This window comes from Podarcis filfolensis (genome assembly GCF_964270895.1).
Source record: "Podarcis filfolensis genome assembly, chromosome: 13".
NCBI lineage: Eukaryota > Metazoa > Chordata > Lepidosauria > Squamata > Lacertidae > Podarcis > Podarcis filfolensis.
Window position 1 is genome coordinate 21,948,807 of NC_139615.1, and position 24,017 is coordinate 21,972,823.

The 24,017-nt window shown below is 40.4% G+C and overlaps 2 protein-coding genes across 7 annotated transcripts in view; one reads left to right on the forward strand and one right to left on the reverse strand.

Annotated features, from left to right (window-relative positions):
- The window catches only part of LOC310746597 (erythroblast NAD(P)(+)--arginine ADP-ribosyltransferase-like), a 420,131-nt gene that overhangs the window by 49,984 nt on the left and 346,130 nt on the right, over positions 1–24,017 (reverse strand). The gene's annotated exons all lie outside the window — the stretch shown is intronic.
- Positions 9,190–24,017, forward strand: part of LOC310746574 (vomeronasal type-2 receptor 26-like) — a 32,757-nt gene continuing 17,929 nt past the window's right edge. The window contains exons 1-4 of one of the 6 annotated variants that reach the window (XM_083580462.1): positions 9,190–9,285; positions 10,104–10,172; positions 12,096–12,323; positions 14,232–14,358. In XM_083580462.1, the coding sequence (XP_083436588.1) occupies positions 12,289–12,323; positions 14,232–14,358 (162 nt within the window). In that variant the 5' untranslated portion in view covers positions 9,190–9,285; positions 10,104–10,172; positions 12,096–12,288. Of the gene's footprint in view, positions 9,286–9,402; positions 9,428–9,775; positions 10,173–12,013; positions 12,324–14,231; positions 14,359–24,017 lie in introns of those variants that run through there. The other 5 variants (XM_083580464.1, XM_083580461.1, XM_083580463.1 and 2 more) reach the window with 5 other exon arrangements.

A 24,017-nucleotide genomic window follows, 5' to 3' on the forward strand; every position in this document is an offset into this window, starting at 1 on the left:
CCCCACCCCCTCCTTCTTTGCGAACTTGGGGGTGGTTTATTGGGCATCCGCGGATGAGACTGCATCTTCCCTTCCACCGGGAAAAATTTGGGAGGCTGATTACTCCCATCTCAGTCTCTAAATTGCCTTGTGGGAGCTGGAGAGATGGTATTGTGGGCCATCTTCCATGGCGCCTCAAGCAGAAGTCCTGAAAATTAATCTCAATGACCTTAATGGACTTTTTCTATGATATTTTAGTGAAATTATTTGTAAGTCAAGATCCACAAGGTGAAGTTGCATATTTATTCTCTTCATACATCAGCCAAACAGAATTATGACTGATATTTCCATGAATAAATATAAAATAGGGTCTGAAGGTAATGATATATTGTGATTTTCTCTCTCTGTTGGAAAAACGCTACTGAAAATGGTGGTTTATGGACCAGTGCCTGTATGTAAGCAATTGGCTGCTGGTCTGTGGTGATTTCCCAGCAATGCCAGCAGTAGGAAGGAAAGGGAAAGAGGAGGAGGAAGGAAACTACCTGCCTACCTGCAGGGCCATAGCTACGGGGTGGCAAGGTGGGCCCCCACCATGGAGCGCAGGCGATGGGAGGGGCACAAAATTGGCTTAAAAATACCGGTATATCCTTAAATGTAAATATTGATTATTGCCTCATAAGAAATGGCTTTAAATAGAAGGTGAATTGAATGGGTGGAGGGGTTGGAGTTCAAGGAGAGGTGGAAAGAAGAGCATATTTGTCCATGGCTAGGTGGCACAATCTGGATGGTTCTGCCAGGGGCGCAAAATCACCTAGTTACGGCTCTGCCTATCTGCCTATGTCAAAGGGGAGGGGGCTGGAGTTGCTGCTGCTGTTGAGCCTGAACTGGGAGTAGGAAGACAGGGTCCTTGTAAACATTGAGCCAGGGGAGGGAGGAGAAACCCATAAAGAAGCAAGGAGTGTCTGGTGCCCCCTCAGGAGCAGTTCAGCGGACTCCCTTAACTGGACCTTGTGTATGGACCTTGATAAGCTGGCATCTGTACTCTTTAGTTAAATACTTCCCTTCCATTCTCAGATGCAGACATGCAGTCACTGAATGGTTAATTCATATTTGAATGCAATGCAATTAAACCGTGTTTAATTGTGTCTTGGGTTATATGGGTTTTTTGGCTTTCGTGAGTTTCATTCTGGCTGCCCTAGCCAAAAAGTTACCTGATGGTTTTAATAAGAATAAGTATACAAATAATGCACTATTGTCGTGTCAAGAACATGCTGCAGAATAACCCCACAATAAAACACCAGTCTGGATGGGTCCCTTGTTTCTTTCCATCTATCTACCCCTACCCAAACATGCTGACCCATGTAGAATACAACTCAGATTAATCAACCTTCTTAAGAGTCAACAGCCACCAACTGTTATTGATGTTGGCTTGTCAATTTATGCAAATTTTTATGGTTGGCATGTAAAGGTAAAAAAGGTGAAGGACCCCTGGAAGGTTAAGTCCAGTCAAAGGCAACTGTGGGGTTGCAACCCTCATCTTGCTTTAGATCGAGGGAGCCAGCATTTGTTCACAGACACCTTTCTGGTCATGTGACCAGCATGACTAAACCACTTCTGGAAAGTGGCGCTGTTACCTTCCCATTGCAGTGGTACCTATTTATCTACTTGCACTGGGATGCTTTTGAACTGCTAGGTTGGCAGAACCTGGGACAAAGCAATGGGACATCACCCAATCATGGGGCTTCAAACTGCCCACCTTCTGATCAGAAAGCCCAAGAGGCTCAGTGGTTTAGACCACAGTGACTATACTAATAGTTATTATGCAGCGCCAAGTCAGCACCATTACTCCTTTTTGTAGATCCAAGAGAAGAAAAAAAGAAAAAGAAAGAAAAAACAATACAGTACAATATATAAACAATACACAACACAACATTAACACATTAAACAAAACGAGAACCAAAACAATTCAAAAAACACACATCATACCATCTCAATACTCTCTCTTTCATTCCCTTGTTTCATCGACCTCCTCTCACCTCCCTTTTTGTATTCCATTTCTATTAATTATTTCAGCAAATCCTTTCCATCTTTCTCTATTTTCTGTCATATGGTTATCTTAACATATTTTAACCTTATTTTCCATTAATATTATAGTACTTATTTATGCTTAATTCATTATAACATTTCTACTAAAGCCATATAATTCCATTCCATCATTTTTCTAACACTCATTAATTTTACATTATTTCTATATAGAGACTTTAAACTTTTTCCAATATTCTTCCACCGTCTCTTCTCCCTGGTCTCGGATTCTGCCAGTCTTTTCCGTCAATTCCATATAGTCCATCAACCTGGTGATCTTCTGTCCGAGGCTCTTAACTCTTTTCCAAGTCCCTTCTGCAAGTCTTCTTCATATTTATACATGCACTTTACTTTGTCTTCTCCTGATCTTGTTCTTATTTTCCTTCCTTTGATGCTGAAGAGTAGATCTCGGGGAAATTCCCACCTAGCAATGTTTTTATTCCTTCTCGACAGGTCAGCCAAATCTCCATAGTTAAAACTAAGATTCAAAAGATATTTCAGGACGTATTTCAAAGTTCCTCCAAATCTGGAGGTCCCCACAACTCCAGTCTCCTCCTGACCCAAGTCCAGGTCCCAAAGGTCAGTAAATCCGTGCATGAAGGGATCTATCCAACTTTCCTTCTCCAGTCCAAGCGGGGCTCCAATCCTCAAAATCTGACTTTCTCTAAATTCACTCATAAAAAGCATCAACTTATAGTCATCAAATTGCATCTGTAAGGCTGGGGCTCTCTCCCTCTCCACTTGTGCTACTCTAGGTTCAACAACAACAACTTTCTCCCCCGCCTTCTCCACAATTTGCCATGTCAAAGTAGATCCCTGTATCGATTCCTGAATAGTTTCTGTAATAATGTTCACTTTTTGTCCCAAATTAGTCACTTTTTGTCCCAAGTTATCAATTTTTATAGTCATCACATCCGTCTTCTTATGGAGCTGTTCCAGTGAATCATTTATCTTACATAATGCAACCACTAAGGCTTCTTCTGTCAACATTCTTAATGCTCCAAGGTCAGTCCCAGATTCTCACAGTTTTTTATTTTGCAGCTGGAAATTCCCCCAGCTCAGCTCATGTAACAATTTCAAAGGCTTCCTCTAGGGGGAAACAATTTCTATTTGTATCAATCCTTTTAAGCACAGTTCAAACAATAAAGTTAGTTTCAATTTTCAGTTACCTTTACTCCTTTTTAAACGCAGAAGGAGACAATGGAAACAATGTATTTCTCTTATTTAACTAGCTGTCAACGAACGATCTATTCACAGTCAATGAGCATTTCTAGCAGCCCGTTTCCAGGTTCAGAGCGGTGGTAATTTGACTTTCTTCACTCTCTCCTGCAGGCTTACACGATCCAAAATTTCCCCCCTCTTCTCCTGCTTCCAAGGGGGGTTTAATAATTTTAGCCGATGGAAGTTTAATCCTTTACGGAAGGCTTTCCAAGACTTTAGCTTGCAGCCTCTTTGCTTCAGTCTATTTACAAAAGGGGAAGGCGGACTTCCTGTTTGAAACCTCCCCGTTTCGGTGCCAAATTAAGACGTTTAAAAATCCAATTTTTCGTTCTACTCACGGGTAGTTATTTTAAAATCAAATTGTCCACAGGAAAAAGTCAGTGCTCTCCGGCAACAGCAATGCGGCTTCACTCCGTGAAAGAAGCAGTCAATTTGAAGCACCGTGCCACTCACCCCACGTCGCTCCGGATCCCCGAAACCGGGTTTCCCCGCGAGTAGGGGAGGCACAAAAGGTGCCAGCTGAATCCCACGTTCACAGGCTTTTCCCGCCTGTGATTTTTTGTGGGTCCCTGCCTTTGCCGTGGCGGCCAGACCCTAATTTCCACGAAGCAAATTCCTCCCGATCAGAGGAATTCCACCATTGTCCAGAGGCGCCAACCCGTAAGTGAGATTTCTGTTCTCATCCTGAAGCAAAGTTCTTAACCCGAGGTAATATTTCTGGGTTAGCAGGGTCTGTAACCTGAAGCGTATGTAACCTTAAGCGTATGTAACCCGAGGTACCACTGTTCATGCAAGAAGCTGAGAATCACTGTACCAAGATGAATATGGGTCAAGCAACTGATATGGTCCAAACATATAAAAGAATGAAGAAAAGAGAAAGAGGATAAAAAACTGAATTCTTACATCGGTTCATAAATCACAATCTGTGAAGGCTGTTCCATGAAAGAGGGTGTATTATAAAGGAACACGACTTGAGAAACAATCCCACCAGTGAAAAGGTCACCTCATTGGTACAATTCATGAGGTATTGTGATTGGCGAGTGTAATGTAAGACACCATCCTCCTCCACCACCTCCTCTCTCTTTCTCTCTCTCTGTCACACACACAAACATTTTTGTAATGTTTTCAGATCATAGTTACCATAACACATATTTAATGAATATTGCATTTATTTATTGTGGGTGTGATGAAAGTGTCATGCTGGCAATGCTTGGACTGCCTAGTAAATATTTTGCCTTCTATATTCTATTGCTAGGCACAAGGCATTAGTAAGCCTTTCCTCATAAGTGCCAATGAAATGAATGAATGGATCTGGTATACTTCTGTTTGCCCCTGCAAACTGACCTCCTAGAGGAATATACAGTGGTACCTTGATAGTGCTTCTATCATAAACATCACATGTTGTTTATTTAACCAGACTGATCCATTTTTGTTCTACAAAGGGTCCCTTTCTGCATCTCCTACCTCCCAGAAATTAATACAGCTCCAAGGCTTCAGCAAAACTTAATCTGACCTGCTTATTGCAGAATCAAGATCCCCATGTTCAAGGGGGAAGTCATTTCGTAACTATTATCTTTTTCTATTTCCATTGGACAAATTATATCATTTAGGGAAAACTCATATAGTATTCTGAACAAGGGCCTTGCCTTGCCTTAAAGTAACTCGATCTCAATTCACCTCAACATGACTCCGACACATCTTTTTATACAATATGTGAAGGAGCACAGCCAATAAACCACTTGCATAAGACTGGTTGAATTGTGGTAGGATGAAAGTGATACCTGCTCCACCTGCATATACAAGTCATTATCACATATTATTTTATGTTCATAGAGGGAGGAAAATAACATGGCAGAGTTCTTTTTCAACTTACATGCATTAGAATTTGTGCATAATATTCATGTTATTAAGTTGTGTGGTGAGTTCCCATCCCCCAGTGGAAATAATGACACATGACAGAATTATTAAAGTTAATGGGCTAAATAAGGCCACAACTTTATTGGTTACAGGTGATGGGCGGTATTGGCTTAGGCATTGGTCCTAACAGACTATATCCGACTTCAGCCCATCCGCTTGAACTCCACGAAGGGCTAACCACCAGTAGGGGAAGTCCTGCTTATGCACATCAATCAGGAACTCCCCCAGGGTCACAGATTGGGGGCGTTCCTTAGGCCATCACATCCATAGGCTTCGGACAGGGCCATGCCCCCTGGAATCCTTTATCAATATATGGGGCAGGTGATGGCGCTACCTCCCCTCTTCCATCTACAGAGCAATACCAATGCATAACCACCAATATCAAGAAAGTTGTTATGATTTGCTATAAGGTAGGCAAAAACCAAGTGGCTGGTGCCAATTTGCCAGGCCGCTCAATGGCGACCAACCGAGATCCATAGAAAGGTCAAGGAACGAAAACCTTATAGGGTGGGAAAAGCAGCAACAGCTGGCAGGCAGCAAAGAGGGAGATCCCCAGCTGCGTCCTGGTTTAAATCAGGCAGGCCACACCCCCAGAGCCAGCCGATTGGCTGGCCAGGAAGTGACACGGCCGGGAATCGCCTCAATCGTGAGGGGGCTGGGTTCCAGCTGCTGCACGCATAGTAGGGCCGTGAAATCCGCTACTCCACCTCATCTGTAGGTCAAAAATGGCTTTTCTCTCTTTCCAAGAGAATAGAAACCACATTGAACTAAGTACAAGTGAATGATTCTACTTTGATTTTGGGAAAATATAATACCATACCCTCCAACACAGTGATAGCAAAATGCAGGAAAAATCTTATTGAATAACATATTCCCATTTTTTTCTCATGAATGAATGGCAGTGGTTTTGGTTGTCATGATCTCACAATTTCCCCAAGGAATGGTGCCAAAAATGTGTGTTTGCGGGCACCGTGCAAGATTGCACGACCCCAACCCTTTAAAAAGTGGGGGTTTCAAGAGGGAAAATTGTGGTGCAAAATCATGCAAGACCTTGGTGACCAAAAATGCCACTGGTCTCTCATGATAAAAATTGGGATGCCCCAATTTTTCTGAGACACTTGCTGGGTATGCCATACAAGTTTACCAGACTGTTCAACTCCCACTGTTTTTCCAGTTGTATTTCTTCATGTAGCAGAGACAACAATGTCTGCAGATGGGGAGATGATTATCACCCCTATAATTACGGACACATAATTGCCCTGCTAAACAAACTCCAGAAAATGTGTGTTCAAGGCCTTGAGAAAATAAACCACAACAATAAAAGTACTTATAAGAGTCTTCTCCAATGCTCAGAACTGGTACAAAGCATAAAGGGCAGGAAAGGCCCTGTCATTCTGAGCTCTAACAGATTTACGATAAGTTTGCAGTCTTTGGGTGTGCTGTGGTTTCTTCCAAACTAAACATATTTTGAGTAGCTTGAAGAATCTGCACCTCACTGTATCTGTTTCTCCCAGCATTGCCTCACTTATACATCGTCCTAATAAAGAAAATACAACTTCTGTGAGCAGGCAGAAAAAAAATGTACAATCTTGCAGTTAAGAACTGAGGTGCATTAAATAGGGGACAAATCAATTAAAATCAAATGAAAAACATGAAATAGGAGCGGAGGAGATGGATGCAGTCACCTTCTTACACCAAGTGATCAATGTAGGAATGGGGTCACATCTTGTTCAAATTAAGTTGAAACAAACTCATCTGAATAAAAGTGGCATTGAGGAAAACAGTGACGTGTGTCTGGAAGTAATTTCTTGTCCCCAAAATGCTGATGTTATTGATACTGCTGCTTGTTTTTTTCCCTCATATTGTGAGCAAGAGCCATTCAATTCTTTCCAGCCTGAAGATGTGTTTTGACCAATGCAAAGTAAGTAACACCTACTTCACTTCACAGGAGTTTTCTCAGCCAGGAAATCTTGTCATTGGGTTTATTGCTTCTCGGTTGTACATGATGCACTTCCCTACAATTTCATCTGAACCGTCCTCTTCAGCTCCCCAGAAGGAACTCATGTATGTCACCCTCTTTTTCCTCTCTGTAGAATTAATATTTTTTATCTCACATAAATTAAGAACAAATAATGAAGCAACAAGAGGTCTTTTCCTCTCTTATAATCTGAAATGTGAGATGCAAATCATATGTTGGTACTTCTGAACTTTTATTAGCTGCACTTTCAGCATAGGTGGGTTTGTTTATTTTTTAGTAGATGCAAACTTGGTGCATATTTTATCACTTAATTCTACTGTTACTTTTTTTGCAGCCTACTAATTTGATAAATCTAGTGTTCCATATGATATACTTATGCAATTTCTTTCTGGACACCTGATTTTAGAGAGCTGAAGAGCTGCCTTGGTGCAGTGCTTCTTTAAATCTGTTTTTGCTCCAGATTCATTTGTGTAAATAGAGCAAATAAAGGAATATAGCACACGTTTACAGTGTTATGAGTTGAGGCCCCGTCCCCCCTTTATGATGAAATAAGACACATGGACACAAGTATTTTAGGTAAATGGGCTAAAAAGGCCACAACTTTATTGGTTGCAGAATGTGAGTGGTATTGGCTTAGGCACTGAATCCGAACAGACTATAACTGACTCCTGCCCGCCATGGAGAAAGTCACAGAAGGGTTAACAACCTGCAGGGGGAGCTTGTTGATACAAATCAACTGGAAGCTTTCCCCTAGAGTCACCGGAGAGTCATGCCATGGCCCTAGTCACCACCTGGGCTTCGGACAGGAACCACGACCACTGGATTCCTTTATTGGAATACCCTTCAAAGGGAGTGGTAGGTGATGGCCCCAACCTCCCCTCCAACACACAACACATTCTCCAGTGCCTAACCGCCAAACCTTACAAAGTTGTGATGATTTGCTACGAGGTAGGTGAAAAATCAAGTGGCTGGTGCCAGTCTACCAAGAGAAAAAATTCCTACCAGGCCCCTTCAACAGGCAACCAACCGAGGTCCATAGCAAGGTCAGGTATTGAATGCACGAGAATAGAGGGAGGGAGGGAGGAGATCCATGCATGCAGGAATCAAACAGGCTGAGCCACAGTCCCACGCACATTTAAGAGTGGCAAACCACGCCCCCCCCCCCGTCAGGCGTATTGGCTGGCTGTGGGCATGTCACAGGCCAGGGACTCTCTAACTCAGTGGGCCATCCACGCCCCCTGAAAACCGTGGGAAGCGAGACCCACTTACAACCCCTCACCTTGGGAAAGAGGAGAGGCTTTTTCTGATTCATTTGTAAATAATGCACATGATAGCCCTACCCTGGAAACATTCCATTGGATGTCCATGAGTTATAGACTAGAAATATTTCACAGCTCTAAAAGTTGTAGAGCATATGAAAATACTTTTTTCTGAATTGTTCAAAAGACTATAAATCTATCCAAAAATACTTACAAAGGCCAATAAAAGAATATAGCACAAGTTTACAGTGTTGTGAGTTGAGCCCCCGTCCCTTGCTTTATGATGAAATAAGACACATGGACACAAGTATTGTTCAAAAGAATCCAAAAATCCTTACAAAGGCCATGTTGTAATGGATTTGCAGTAAAGGACACATTACACTGCAATTTGTAATGCAGGAAATATTCTGTGCACAGCAGATTTTTACTAATGGATTTAGAAGATTGTTGCTACTAAATAAGCAGTTCAACCTGTTTTATTTCATTGAGGTGATAAAAAATATGAGAAATAATATTCTGTGTGCTTTTTTGCCCCCCACCCCTAATTTGTATTGCAGTGTGGTACCAAAAAACTACCAGGAGGTTCTTGCCATGGTATTTGCTGTAGAGGAGATAAACAAAAATCACCATATTCTGCCTAACATCACGTTGGGCTTCCGAATCTATGATAGCATGCACAGGGTTGTCGTCACTTCTAAGCTGTCACTGGACCTACTTTCTCCACGGCATATTTCAGCTCCAAATTATAAATGTGAACCCCGGAACAATTTGATGGCCATTCTTGGGACAAAGTTCCCTGAGCTCTCCTTCAATTTGGCCACTATTATAAACATGTACAAGATTCCTCAGGTGGGTGTTTTTTAGTATAGTACTGAAATTGTGTGAGATATGAGCATCCAAAATGCTAAGTAAAGAGTTAATACTCACAAGGACTGCAAGATTCTAAGAAAGAATCTTGTGAGGTCATATAACTTGTGCATGAGGCAGTTGTGTAAGTTGTTACAATTATGTCAGTTAATAACAGACTTTTTGTGTCAGCCACTGAGCAGTAGGTCTGTTCAGTTCTGCTGCAGTCTGCCTCAAAGTTTGTTGGTCTGTACGGGTTTTAGTCTTAGTGATAAGTGGAGAGGCGGCTTGGAGGGGCATTTCTCCCTCTCTGCAGCTTGAGCTCCTGCACTTCTTTGGAAAATAGTATCAGACAAACCCTATGACTACTGAGACACCTTTCAAGGAACCAGTGGATTACACCCTAAATTATGTTTATTTAGACTATTTCTAATTAAATGCATCAAGATTGCCTTGGCTTGAAATATCCATTGATGTGAACTAAGTAAAACTAGTTTAAGAATGCATCTAACCCTTTGCTTCTAATGAGAAAGTCATCTAAATATATCCTGCTATGCATCTGCTGCTGCTGCTGCTGCTGTTGATGGTAGTAGCAGTAGTAGCAGTGGTAGTAGTAGTAATTAAATTTGTATACTGCCCTTCATCTGAAGATGCTATCATTATTTTTCCTGGTAAATGAAACATTCATTTAACCCAAAGTAGTGGCTGTGGACAAAAGTAATCCATATTAGCAATGCATACCCTTAATCCACACATTTTCAGTGCTTTTCGTATCATATATGTGTTTGCTTTTAGTTCTCCTATGCCTGTCTTGACTCAAGGGTGACTGAAAGAAGACAGTACCATTCCCTGTACCAGATGGTCCCTAATGAAGTCCATGAGTACAATGGGTTGGTCAAGTTACTTTTGCATTTCAAATGGACATGGATTGGTCTCTTTACTATGAAATATATTACCGGAGAATTTTTTTTGGAAGCATTAGTTCCACAGCTTACCCTGAATTACATCTGTGTTGATTTTATACGTAGAATATGGCTATTGGCTTATGCTGAAGGAATGACAGATTTGCTCCTTAGTGAATTTAATAAAATTTCAATTGTCATCACAAGCAAAGCCAATGTTTTTGTGGTCTATGGTAGTTCCATGGTGATGCACATTTTGATCGGGTATCTTCATATGGCACAACTTCCTATGGGTAAAGTATGGCTTGTGACAAGTCATTGGGATTTGAAAACCACCAATGAAAGGAGGTGGAATATGCATCATTTACAGGGTGCCTTATCTGTATCTATGCACTCAAATGAACCCCTGGGATTCAGGACATTTCTTCAGAGTCTAAATCCTTTTGAGGAAAAACAAAATGATTTGATCAAGGATTTCTGGGAAAAGACCTTCAATTGCTCATTGAAAAATAACAGTGTGGGTGAAGAGCCTAAGAAACGTTGCACTGAGGAGGAGAAATTGGAGAGTCTTCCATTACAAATTTTTGAAATGAGCATGACTGGCAGCAGCTATGCTGTGTACAATGTTCCTCACGCAGTGGCACATGCTCTACATGCTATGTATCAATCTAGATTCAAACAAAATTCAAAGGTGGCTAGAGTGGATTTGCAGAATCTGCAGCCATGGGAGGTAATTTTACCCACAGCACAGTATTGACACCTCTTGGGTCGCCTAGAACACCATATTATTCCACAGCTGTGTAAAAAAATAAATTAAAATCTCATGTACATAAACAGATCCTACATTCAAGACTTTTTCTTTCCTACCAAATAGCTTGGTGAAAATGGCTGGCTTCCCTGTTTGCTGTGTTATACATAGCACTTTCACTAATAAATCATCCACTTTTATGTCATGCGTCCTATATGGGCAAATTTTGGTCAGGTTGTCTTCCCCTACTGACCTCCCTGATAGACCCTATGTATAGGTTGAGTCTACAATTCTGCATTCTCCAGGGCTGCTGATCACATCTTCACTGCTGGCTAATATACCAGGAACACTTTTTTAAAGAAAGAAAGAGGAGGAATTTTTTACCTTTTCATCTTTTATTAGAAAGCATCCTCATCATGTTGAGTTTTTGCCTGCACCTGAAAATTATTCATTTGTCTCTTCCCAAGCTCCTTTGGCTTGGTGGAAATGTATCTTGATGCCACACCATCTTCATTGATACATTTGGATACTTTTGAACCTATTGTTGTTTTGTGTGATGGATCCTAAGAGGGATTAACAGGTTGTTGACCCTTTTCCTGAATCAGGTGGAGGAGGAGCCACCTCCAAGTATGCAGAAGTGATGACTCCTAATGAGTTAGCTGCCAGAGGTCAAGCTGCCTACCTGAAAAATAACTATTACTCAGGTGTGACAGGCTGTTCTTCAAAGACCAAATTTCTTTTGCTATGCTGATGACCTGCAGTTATGTTCTGAAGACCCATTCCTTTAATCTGACAGTTTCTAGTAGAGAGTGATGGCACAACTTCCTTACATGAGTTCACTGGCTGGAATAGTATGCAAACTTTGCATGATAATTCGTAAGATTGAGAACCTAGTTTTTGTCTATGTTTGGTTACAATTGGATGCAATTTTAAATCAAGGTGAGGAACTGAACCTTTCAAAACTTTACTGTTTTTAAACAAAACTGCCAATATTCTCTAGTATTTTACAAATTAACTTTAGAATGATTTTTTTCTTTTATTTCATAAAATGTCTGGGCTGGCTACACACACACAACTAGTGCACACCTCTCTGAAAATTATGGTTGTATTCACCACTCTGAGAATTCAAACATTTTACCCCTTTCTATATTTTTTGAATGTAGCTCCATCCCTTTCTAAGAAATCTCACATTCAACAACAGTGCTGGAGAGACAATACAGCTAAACGAACATGGAGAGATAAAGGCAGCATTTGATGTGACCAACTGGGTAATGTTTCCAAATCAATGTTTTGGTAGAGTCAAAATTGGAAGGCTGGATCTTCAAGCTCCTCCAGGCAAGGAATTAACCATTCAGGATGAACGCATTGTGTGGCATAGAACATTTAACCAGGTGAGCTAGGAAGACTTGTAAATCTTTTTCTTCCAAATAACTGGAAATGGATTGTTCAAATGTGCCTAAAGACTTTCCCCCCCCATATTGTTACATACACTCCAATTAGTGCACCCCGTTTTGCAATCAGCAAAAGGTTTCAAGACTTCCAACATGTACCCTGGGTTGGATTCATTTAAAGAGGGTCACTGGAGACTCAGGAAATGCTTGCAAAGTAAGGCTAATCTGTAGATATATTCACAGTGAGCATAAGAAATTGGTTCATAGCAATAATTTCAGGTGTATAGTATTTCCATTGATTTCCCATCCTTCCTCACATGATCCCAGGGATGGTTACAGATAAAACCTCAACAAATCAATCAAATGCAACATTCATAATACAAAAATAAAGCAAGAACTAATAATTTAATTGTGCACAGAAAATAAAAAAGGCAAAGAATAAAGGAGTAGCAGCAGACCATCTGAAAGAAGAGTGTTTTCAACTGCCACCAAAAGAGTAAATGGTTGGCAGCAGAACTACTTAGGAAGGGGGATTCAAAAAATGGAACATTAAAACTAAGATGGCCCTGGAGTAAGCTGCTTACTCACTTTCTTCAGCTAGTAATTTTATAAAATACAAGCAGGAAAATATATGGGGATATCATTCCCCATCAAATCTCCCCAGGCCCCAATAGAATTAGAACCACCAATATCACAGCATTGTATATTCCTACTAGGGAATTAAAGTCTATGTCTCTTTCAGAATCAGTTTCAGGAGTGCTAATCATTTGATCACTTTCACAAACCCTTCAAAGTCATCTCTGGGCATCAGAAGAAGACCAGCACCTTAATCATGGGCCAGCAGCAAATTGGTAGCCAGTGCCATTCTCTCAGCAGTGATGTGACTGGTTGCCAATACTGTGTCCCAGTAAGCAGGCAAGCAACTGTAATTTGCATCAGCTTCAGCCTCTTGACCAGCTTCAAGGGATTCACCACATCTACAGCCCCCCTTGTTTCAGATGTTACAGAGAAGTAGAGTCCACTACGTCAACTCAGAAGGATACCATGGTCAATGGCATCAAAAGCCATTGACATGTCCCCTGTTCTTCTCCTCATAACCAGGCATAAAACCAGACTGACATGGGTCAGCCATGATACACTGGAAGAGAGATATAGGACATAGTATAGAATTAAGTGTGTTGGAAAAATTGTGGAGGAAGGATTTAAAATTTACAGATTGTGATACGTTGAAAGAAAACTTCATGAAGATTTTATATATAGGTGGTATTTTAAAATAAATACCACCTATAAATAGCGAAAATGTATAAATCAGAATCAAGTACCTGTTGCAAGTATCAAGAATGGGAGGGTACTTTTTATCATATGTGGTGGACATGTATAATTCTGGGAGGTGATATATAATTAAATCAAAAAATGTTATAAAAAGACCAGAAACCTTCTTACAAGGTATATTAGGAACAGAAGTCCCCACAGAACTGAAGAATTCCTTTAAGCAATTACAGCAGTCTGAGGTATATGCTCAGAAATAGAAAGAGAGAATGAACCTAACAAAGGAGGAGTGGCAGATAAAATTATTGGATTATGCAGAATTGGCAAATTTAACCAACAGAACAAGAAATCAGCAAGATGGCGTGTTTAAGAAAAAGTGGAAAATGTTTGCAGAATACCTCAAGAATTATGCAAAGCAAGATAAAGTGTTAGCAGGATTAAATTAAGTGTAGCAGTTTAAATTATTAAAATTATAATGGGGAAAAAATTGAATAATAGGGGAATTAGAATATGTAGTCTTAATTGATAAATAAATGGAAGCATGGAAGGGGGAAAGATAAGTCTATTATTCAATGTGTGGTGATATTCAATGAAATGCAAATTGTAATGAAAATGATAAAATTGGACATTTATTTATAGATTCTTCCCACTTCTCTGTGTAATGACAAGTGCCATCCTGGATACAGTAGGAAAAAGAAGGAAGGGGAGCCTTTTTGCTGTTATGAATGTGTTCCTTGCCCAGAAGGGAAGATTTCTAACCAGACAGGTAGGAGATATGGTTGTCACAGAGGTCAATGTGCATTTGACACTTAAGGTAGGTGTTTTCAGGACATTCCTGCACCACTAATTATTTTAACAGTATCATAACTGTTTTTAATGTACAGTTTTAAAATGTTGCATCTGTTGGGATCTGTTGGTAAAGGGTGAGTAATAAATTGAATATTAATAAGTGCAGAATGTATTCCACAATTATCCAGCATGACTGATGTGACTATATTTGGTATTCAGCTAAGTTGTTATGCGTGCAGAACAAGGCCTGCGCATGCAATGGAAGCACCCTGCTGTTTCCCCCCTGCAGCACCTAAACCCATTCTGGGTTTCCCACAAGGCTCCATGGAATAATTTTGGAGCTCATGGAGAATAGGGGGAGGACAGGGGGGGGAGTGCCATTGCATGCGTGGACTTCATTCACCATGTGCTTGGTCCACTGAGTGCTACATTGAAACCCACCATATGGCTTTAAAGGGGGGAAACAATCATGCATAACATGTGCATTATTTTGTTTGAATGCTGAAAATATTCCATATGCAGTACACTTTCCACCAACACTGTAAACAATTCCTTTTCAGAAGTAGCCCAGTCCAAATTTAAGACATGTAGTAAAACAAGCTACTATTTAGACTTTCATGTTCTGACATCAGCATTTCTGGCCAGGGGCTTAGGAGGACACCAAATGGGTTTTATTATATATCTTTTGCTAACTATTGGTATTGGAAGTAACATCTCTTATTCTATATTTCACTGCAGAACATTATTGTGAGACACATCACATCAAGGGGAAGCTGAATTTTCAACAATTCATCTTCATTATAATTTTCCACTGAATTTATATGATCTGAGACACTATTAATCTCAATTTATTTCTTCAAATAAGTAAAAGATGTGAATCAATAGAATGATTTTTTTTATTTTTTTATTTTTTATTTATTGCTTATACCGCGTCCATCTGACTGGTTTGCCCCAGCCAGTCTGGGCGGCTTCCAACAGATGTCTTTAAAAAGTTGCGTAGTTGCTTAACTGTTTGACATTAGATGAGATGGCATTCCACAGGGCAGTGCCACCACCAAGAAAGCCCTCTGCCTGGTTCCCTATAACTTCATTTCTAGCAGTGAGGGAACCACCAGAAGCACTGGCAGAGGAAGAGGAGTGTGGGTGGAATGCACAGCCCCTGGAATCGCGATCCCAGGTAGGTGCCATCGCAGCTGCCCCCCACCCGCGTTGGGTGCCACGCCCCTGCAGGTAGCATACCCTGCCCCAGGATGCGCACCAGCCCCACCACCACCTGCTCTCCGCCCCCTGGTGCCAGAGCATGAAGCTCCGTGACTAACCAGAAGGCCCTCGGAGCTGGAAATTATTGTCTGAGATGAACAGGGCCTAAATATATACATATTCCTATATATACAGGGCCTGAATTGTGATCAGAACTGTACTGGGAGTCAATGTAGATCTTTAAGACCAGTGTTATAACATCATGTTCATTAGGGTGGAAGGTGGCGGTGACTTTTAAAATTAGTTTTATGCTTTCTGCTAGTTCTTCCAGGGCTGGCATAGCGTCCCACCAGTTCTGGACTAGGATCTGTGGAATAATGTGCCATATACCTCAAAACACCTTCTTTGCTGATATCTCACATCTGATGGAGCTGGTCTTTGCTTAAAAGCAAAGATGGATAGTCTTCGCATGTGAGGAGGTTGCAGACGAATGACAGCCCTTGGCTAATGAACTTGGAAATGAGGAGAGATTTAATGCAGCTGCAACAATGAGTATAAAATTTTTTTAATTTTTTTCTAGATATGGATGCCTGCACGGAATGTCCAGAAGATCAATATTCAAACTTCCACCGGGACCAATGCATTCCCAAAGTCATAACCTACCTTTCATACGAGGAACCTTTAGGAATGACTTTAGCTTTGTCTGCTCTTGCTCTTGCTCTGATCACAGCTTTGGTGATAATAATATTTGTGAAGCACCAGAAGACACCCATCGTCAAAGCCAACAACCAAAGTGTCACCTACATTCTTCTCGTATCCCTCCTGCTGTGTTTCCTCTGCTGCTTGCTTTTTATTGGAAAACCTGGGCAGCTAATTTGCTTATTCCGACAAACAACTTTTGGCATCATATTTTCTCTTGCTCTTTCCAGCTTGTTAGCTAAAACCATCACTGTGGTCCTGGCATTTATGGCTACTAGACCAGGATCTAGAATGAGAAAATGGATGGGGGAAAAGCTGACAAACTCTATCATGTTTTCAGGCTCCTTTATTCAAGCAGGAATTTGTACCCTTTGGTTGAGTATTTCTCCCCCATACGCAGATACAGACATGTACTCCGTCAATGGGGAAATTATAGCAGAGTGTAATGAAGGCTCACCTGTCATGTTTTATAGTGTCTTGGGCTATATGTGCTTCCTGGCCCTTGTCTGCTTCACGGTGGCATACCTTGCTAGGAGGTTGCCAGACACTTTCAATGAAGCCAAATTTATCACTTTCAGCATGATGGTGTTCTGCAGTGTTTGGTTGTCCTTTGTTCCTGCCTACCTGAGCACCAAAGGAAAATACATGGTGGCTGTGGAGATCTTCTCTATCTTATCCTCCAGTGCTGGGTTACTGCTTTGCATCTTTCCCCCTAAATGCTATATTCTTTTGTTCAGGGCTGACTTGAATAACAGGCAGCAACTAAAATCAGGAAAAGACTAAGTTATATGAGAATTAAAAACAGATGGCACTCCCCCCCCCCTTTCAAGTATGCAATCTGAATGGTAGAATGAATAGTATAATAACCGACACATACAGTACTTCACAGAGGTTAAATATACTGAGAAACATTCTTTCTAAAGTTTCTAAAGCTTCCTTGACATGAAAATTAATCTCAACGATCTTAATGGACCTTTTCTTTCACATTTTAGTGAAATTATTTGCAAGTCAAGATCCACAAGGCGAAGTTGCATGTTTATTCTCTCCATACTCATCAGCCAAACAGAATTATTGACTGAAATTTCAATGAATAAATATAAAATAGGGACTGAAGGTAATAATATATTGTTATTTTCTCTCTGTTGGAAAAACACTACTGAAAATGGTCGTTCATGGATCAGTGCCTGTATGTAAGCAATTGGCTGCTGGTCTGTGGTGATTTCCCAGGAATTCCAGCAGTAGAAACGGAAAGGAATGGGCAGCCAGGATAAGGAGGAGGAGGAAGAGAAGAGGAGGAGGAAGGAAACTACCTGCCTATCTTCAGGGCCGTAGCTAGGGGGTGGCAAGGTGGCAAGGTGGGCCCCCGCCATGGGGCACAGGCTATAGGGGGCACAAAATTATCCTTAAAATATGTCCTTAAATATAAATATTGATTATTGCCTCATAAGAAATGGTTTTAAATGGAGGGTGAATGGGTGGAGGGGTTGGGGTTGGAGGAGAGGTGAAAAGAAGAGCTAATTTGTCCATGGCTAGGGGGCACATTCTGGACAGTTCTGCCACGGGCGCAAGATCACCTAATTACGAAACGATGTCACCTTCTCATTGCAGTGGTACCTATTTATCTACTTGCACTCGCATGCTTTTGAACTGCTAGGTTGGCAGAACCTGGGACAAAGCAACTGGAGATCACCCCGTCATGGGGCCTCAAATTGCTGACCTTCTATCAGCAAGACCAAGAGGCTCAGTGGTTTAGACCACAGTGATTGTACTAAGAGTTGTTATGCAGCGCCAAGTCAGCACCATTACTCCTTTTCATAGACCCAAGAGAAGGCAGACAAAGAATGTCCTTTCAATGTTTTATTCACTCTCACATTTATTAATACACTTATATGTAGTAAATCACTTCAATATATGCATCCTAGTTTCATAATCTAGCACTAGTTGATACACTATTCTTATGCAGCACAAGCTTAAGACTTGTTGATAGACCAAACAGCAAGTTAGAGTCTTACTGAACCATGAGCTTTCTGTTGCTGTAGTCAGATGAGGTGTGATTCTCTGTCAAATATGAGTTGCTATCAAACCTTCTCCAGAGAATTCAGCAGCATTTTTGTGTAAGTTTCTTCTAATATACTAATTGCAATGTAATTTTCCGCTAAAAACCTTTTACAAGAAATTTACCCCAATAGAATGCATCTGTATGTTATTTTCACCAACACATATGACTTTATTGATGTATTGAGTGCTATGCTTCAGCGTCCAGTGTTGTGATGTATCACAGGCTACTGTTTTGTTCATAATGCTATTTAGCATCTATATGAAGCTATTTGCAGAGCTTAGGATGTTTGGGGAAATCTATCACAGAATCATGGAATTACAATGTTGGAAGGGACCCCAAGAGTCATCTAGTTCAACCCCCTGCACTGCAGGAATCTCAACTAAAGCATCCATGGCAGGTGGCCATCCAATATTTGCTTAAAAACGTCCAATGAAATCTGAATGCTCTGTGGATCAACTTAACTCTAGCACTGGTAAGATCTGGATCTACCAGGCTGCATAATTCTGACTACTTAGGACAAAATAATATGTTTATTATTCAGGTGGAAAGAAGAAAAAATCTTCTAGCACTTTTGTTATGCATGATACAACTTCAGAAGTCAACAACACACTGGGGAAATGATAATCATACCTGTTAATGCCACTGACATTCAGCACATGCTGGAAACACACAAAAAAACAAGATTCTGAAAAAGAGCTATAAAACCCTTGTATCCTTCAGAACTAGATCCAGGTATCGGCAGGGCTCTGTCATTCTTCTGTTAGATAATCTCTCTTATATGTTAGGTTATATATCAACTTCCTGGTTTTAGAAACTATATTTAATGCAGTAGAGGGTACCATGGAAACTGACATTTGGAAGGGGCATTTTGTCAACAGAATCATGATGGTGATGGCATTGTTGCTTATATTGTTGTGTCATACTGTATGCAAGACGCATTTCATTAATTGCAGCATACGTGATGATCCTCTCCCTATTCCTCATGAATTTTACCAATCAGGAGACCTTTTCATTGGTGGGATTGTTTCTCAAGTCGTGTTCCTCTATAATGCACTCTCTTTCATGGAACAGCCTTCACAGATTGTGATTGGCGAGCCTATGTAAGACACCATCCTACTCCTCCCTCTCTCTCTCTCTCTCTCTCTCTCTCTCTCTCTCTCTCTCTCTCTCACACACACACACACCTTTTTAATGTGTTTAGATCATAATTACCATAACACATATTTAATGAATATTGCATTTATTTATTGTGGGTCTGATGAAAATGTCATGCTGGCAATGCTTGGACTGGTTAGTCAAGATTTTGCCTTCTATATTCTATTGCTGGGCACAAGGCATTAGTATGCCTTTCCTCATAAGTGCCAATGAAATGAATGATCTGGTATACTTCTGTTTGCCCCTGCAAAATTACTTCTAAGAGGAATGTACAGTGGTACCTTGATAGTCTAACGCCTTTGTTGTCCAACAAATCGGCTCCTGAACGCCACAAACCTGGAAGTGAGTGTTCCGATTTGCAAACGTATTTTGGAAGCCAAACATCTGACACGGCTTCCTCAGCTTCTGATCCCGGAATGGATTAGGTTCAGAAACCAAGGTACCACTGTACCTGTATTTAATTCTTGGCCACACTACTACTTATTTTTCAAAACATTTTGCTCCTTCTTTCTTCATTTCCATTTCTGCCCCTCCCCATGACCTTTCAATTATTTTGTGCTTTTAATCTTTCATTTAACATTATTATGTTTGCACAATACAACTTGTTTCATTGGTCCTGTTGATTTCAGCCTACACTTTACCCCGACTACTCCCAGAATACGTAGGGAAAATTTGGTTTTATTGCCACAGGCCCAACATCACATTTCACTCTCTAATGAGAGTTTGTGAATGATAGCTTCATTAGTACTTATTGAAATACATTCAAATGTACACGGATAAATTATTATTGGGGTTATGAGTTTTAAAGGTAATTGTTTGAATTGGCCTTAAGTAATTGTTGTATGGGTTTCAAATGCATATAGAATATTAATGTGCATTTTTCTGGGGAGGGAGTCCATAATCAGATTCTCAAAGAGGTCCATGACCCAGAACAGGTTGAAAACCAATGCTTTAGTTCTATATTGATCAGTATCTGAAATATTTAAATGATCCCTCTTTTATTTCAGATATGGACGTGTGTGTGAAATGTCCAGAATATGAGTATCCCAACAATGACCAAATCCAATGCTTTCCCAAGGTTCCAAGCTACCTGTCTTATCTTAGCATTCTTGGCTATTTCTTTCTCTCTGATCACAATGCTTGATCTTTTATAAAGTATAATAACACTCCGATAGTCAAAGCTAACAATCAGACTCTCACCTACATCCTTCTCATCGCCCCCCTGCTTTGTTTCCTCTGCTTCTTTCTCTTCATTGGACAGCCTGGAAAGCTGACCGGTCTTTTCCAACAAATAACTTTTAGCATCATCTTCTCTGTGGCCCTTTCCAGTGTTTTGGCAAAAACCATTACTGTAGTTTTGGCATTCATGGCAACCAAGCCAGGATTCCTCCAGGATGAGGAAATGGAGAGGGAAAAGGCTGGCAAAATACATTGTCCTTTTCTGCTCCTTTATTCAGGCTTGCCTTGGTACTCTTTGGTTAAGTACATCTCCTCCATTCCCAGATACAGATATACACTCACTGAATGGGGAAATCATACTTGAATGTAATGAGGGTTCAGTTGCCATGTTTTATGGTGTCTTAGTCTATATGTGTTTGCTGGCCATTGTCAGCTTCATCTTGGCTTTCCTTGCCAGGAAGTTACCTGACAGTTTCAATGAGGCCAAATTTATCACTTTCAGCTTGCTGGTGTTTTGCAGTGTTTGGTTGTCCTTTGTTCCCACCTATCTGAGCTCCAAATGAAAATACTGTACATGGTAGCTGTGGAGATATTTTCCATGTTGTCCTCTGGTGCTGGATTACTGGGTTGCATCTTTTTCCCTAAATGCTACATTATTATATTCAGACCTGAGCTGAACACCAGGGAACAACTTATCAGCAAAAAAAGTAAAAGAACATGAGTGCATATCATTATTCTGCTTGCATATGTAGTTTGCTAGAAATGCTGGTTGTAGTGATGTTGTAATAATTCAGTCATAGGTACTTGCTTAAGCAAACAACTCTTTTCAAAGTACTGTTTGCAGAGTTTAGCCAGAAACATTCCATTTCTTTCTCACTTTGGTTTGCTAACATTCCTTACATTTGAATAAAACAATTCCTGATTAACTGTGCAGTAGAATCTTGGTGGATTCCTAACTTAGGTCATAACTCCAGCAAAAGATCCTAAACCTCTCAGCAGTGTCTATATGAAGATACATGAGTGCTGGCTATATATGTGTGAGTCCAGGGACACACTTGTAACATCCTCTGAAAGGCTTGAATAATTCTCTCCAATATTATCAGTAATCTAGTCATTCTAATAAGCAATTGTTGTATATTTGAAAGTACTGTATTGGCCTGAATATGAGCCTCATGTTTTTCTCAAATTCCGACCATGAAAAGTGTAAGTGCGGCTTACATTCGCAACCTTATGGTATACAGCCAGGAGCGCGGGGGAGACAGTACCAGGAGCGCGGGAAAGTGGTGGCCGACCCAAGCATAGTTCCCTGTTGTCTCCCCCAAGGCCAGAAAGGGAGAGAGCAAGGAAAGGGGAAAGGCCGCTGGCAACCCAGTTCGGCTCCCCACCCCCCACTATGCAGCCAGGAGCACCGAGGAATGGAGAGGCTTATATTTGGGTATTTTTAATTTTCTCTCTCTCCCCCTCCTTCCAATTTTAAAGGAGCAGCATATATTTGGACCAATACGGTATCGTTGTTATTTATGTATTTTCATTATATATATATATATATTCTGACTGCCATACTTCTGGGGTTTTCCAGACATATCCATGATTCGTCCAACACTTATAGCGTCTGGGGGGATTTCTGGCAATCGTGAAAATGTCCAGGAAAACCCACACGTATGGCCATTCTAGAAGTGCTGGTTTTTCATTGCACTTCTTTAAAAAAAACTCAAAAACATTAAATTTCTTGGTGCTCAGCTCAGGAATTATTTAAAGAAGTCCCCAAATTATTGCAGATTTGAAATCAGTGGTTAAAACAAGTGCCTTTTTAAAGGATTTAGAATGGCACCAACAGTATCCAAACATAGGTGAAAACCTGCTTCTTGATCTTAGGAACCATTATGCAAAAATTGGTTAGAATATCTCATCCAAATGCACAGTGAACAAACAACTTTCCAAAATGTATAGCAGATACATGGAAAAACTTATATCTAGATCTGGAAACGGGCAGCTTGGACCTGCTGGGGAAGTGCCACATACTACTAATTATACCTAAAAGGAGAAGATAATAGTTGTATCACTCTAATAAGGAGAATTCGTAGTAGTTTTCTCATGCATGATACTGCTTCAGCAACACACTGGGGATGTGATAATCATCCTTAACTTTATCAAAATTATGGGTTTTTGCAACCTCTAGCACAATTGACATTCAGAGCCTATTAGCAAGATCAACTATCCACATCTGAAAAAATGCTATAAAACCCTTATGTTCAGAATGGGATGTAGGTAAGAACTGGGTTCTGTTACTCTCGTCTAACTTCATTTTTATATATATATCTTGAGGTATACAGTACCAAAACTTGATTCTGCTGTGATACTTAAAACAAATAAATCTCTGCTTCTTAACCTTTCTCTTCGACCAGCATATCTTCCTAATCCCAGATTCTGACTAGGTATTTGTTAGCGCGCACACACAAAATGCAACCTGCTTATCAACTATTCACCTTACATTCTTTTGCAACAACTGATTTAGACGGCTGCACCATTCTACCCCACTTTTGCACACTAAAACATTGCTACATTTTCATTTTTCACCATTAGATGAAGAGTGAAGAAATAAATGATTTGATCCTGAATTTTGCTGACCTTAGATCCTATTTAAATCAATCAGACAACTCTGAAACAATTTAAATCCCATTAATATAAGTGAGAGCTTAGTTACATCATTTAGTTGGCAACCAAAGGAAATACATAGTTCAATGACACTGGTGGAAAAGAGCCATTATTAACTACCTGCAGTGGTTCTCAAATTCCCTAAGATCAGTTAAGTAACAGAATCATCCACCATTCAAGTCAGTTTATAGCAATCCTGATAAAAACTGTGTCAAATTCTGTAGAGGAAAACTTTGGAGTCTGGATTTGGCAGAGGTATTCTATCAACAGGATCATGTTGGTCATTGTGTTGCTACTAGCACTACTATGTCATGCAGTATGCAAGAAAGATTCCATTAATTGTAGCATATATGATGATCCCCTTCCCATTACTCATAAATTTTACCAGTCAGGAGACCTCATTGGTGAAATTGTTTCTCAAGTATTCTACCTCTATGATCTCCTCTCTTTTATGAAACAGCCTACACAGATTGTGATTTATGAACCGATGTAAGAATTCAGTTTTTTATCCTCTTTCTCTTTTCTTCATTATTTTATATGTTTGGACCATATCAGTTGCTTGACCCATATTCATCTTGGTACAGTGATTCTCAACTTTTTGCATGTACAGTGGTACCTCGGGTTACATACGCTTCAGGTTACAGATTCCGCTAACCTAGAAATATTACCTTGGGTTAAGAACTGTGCTT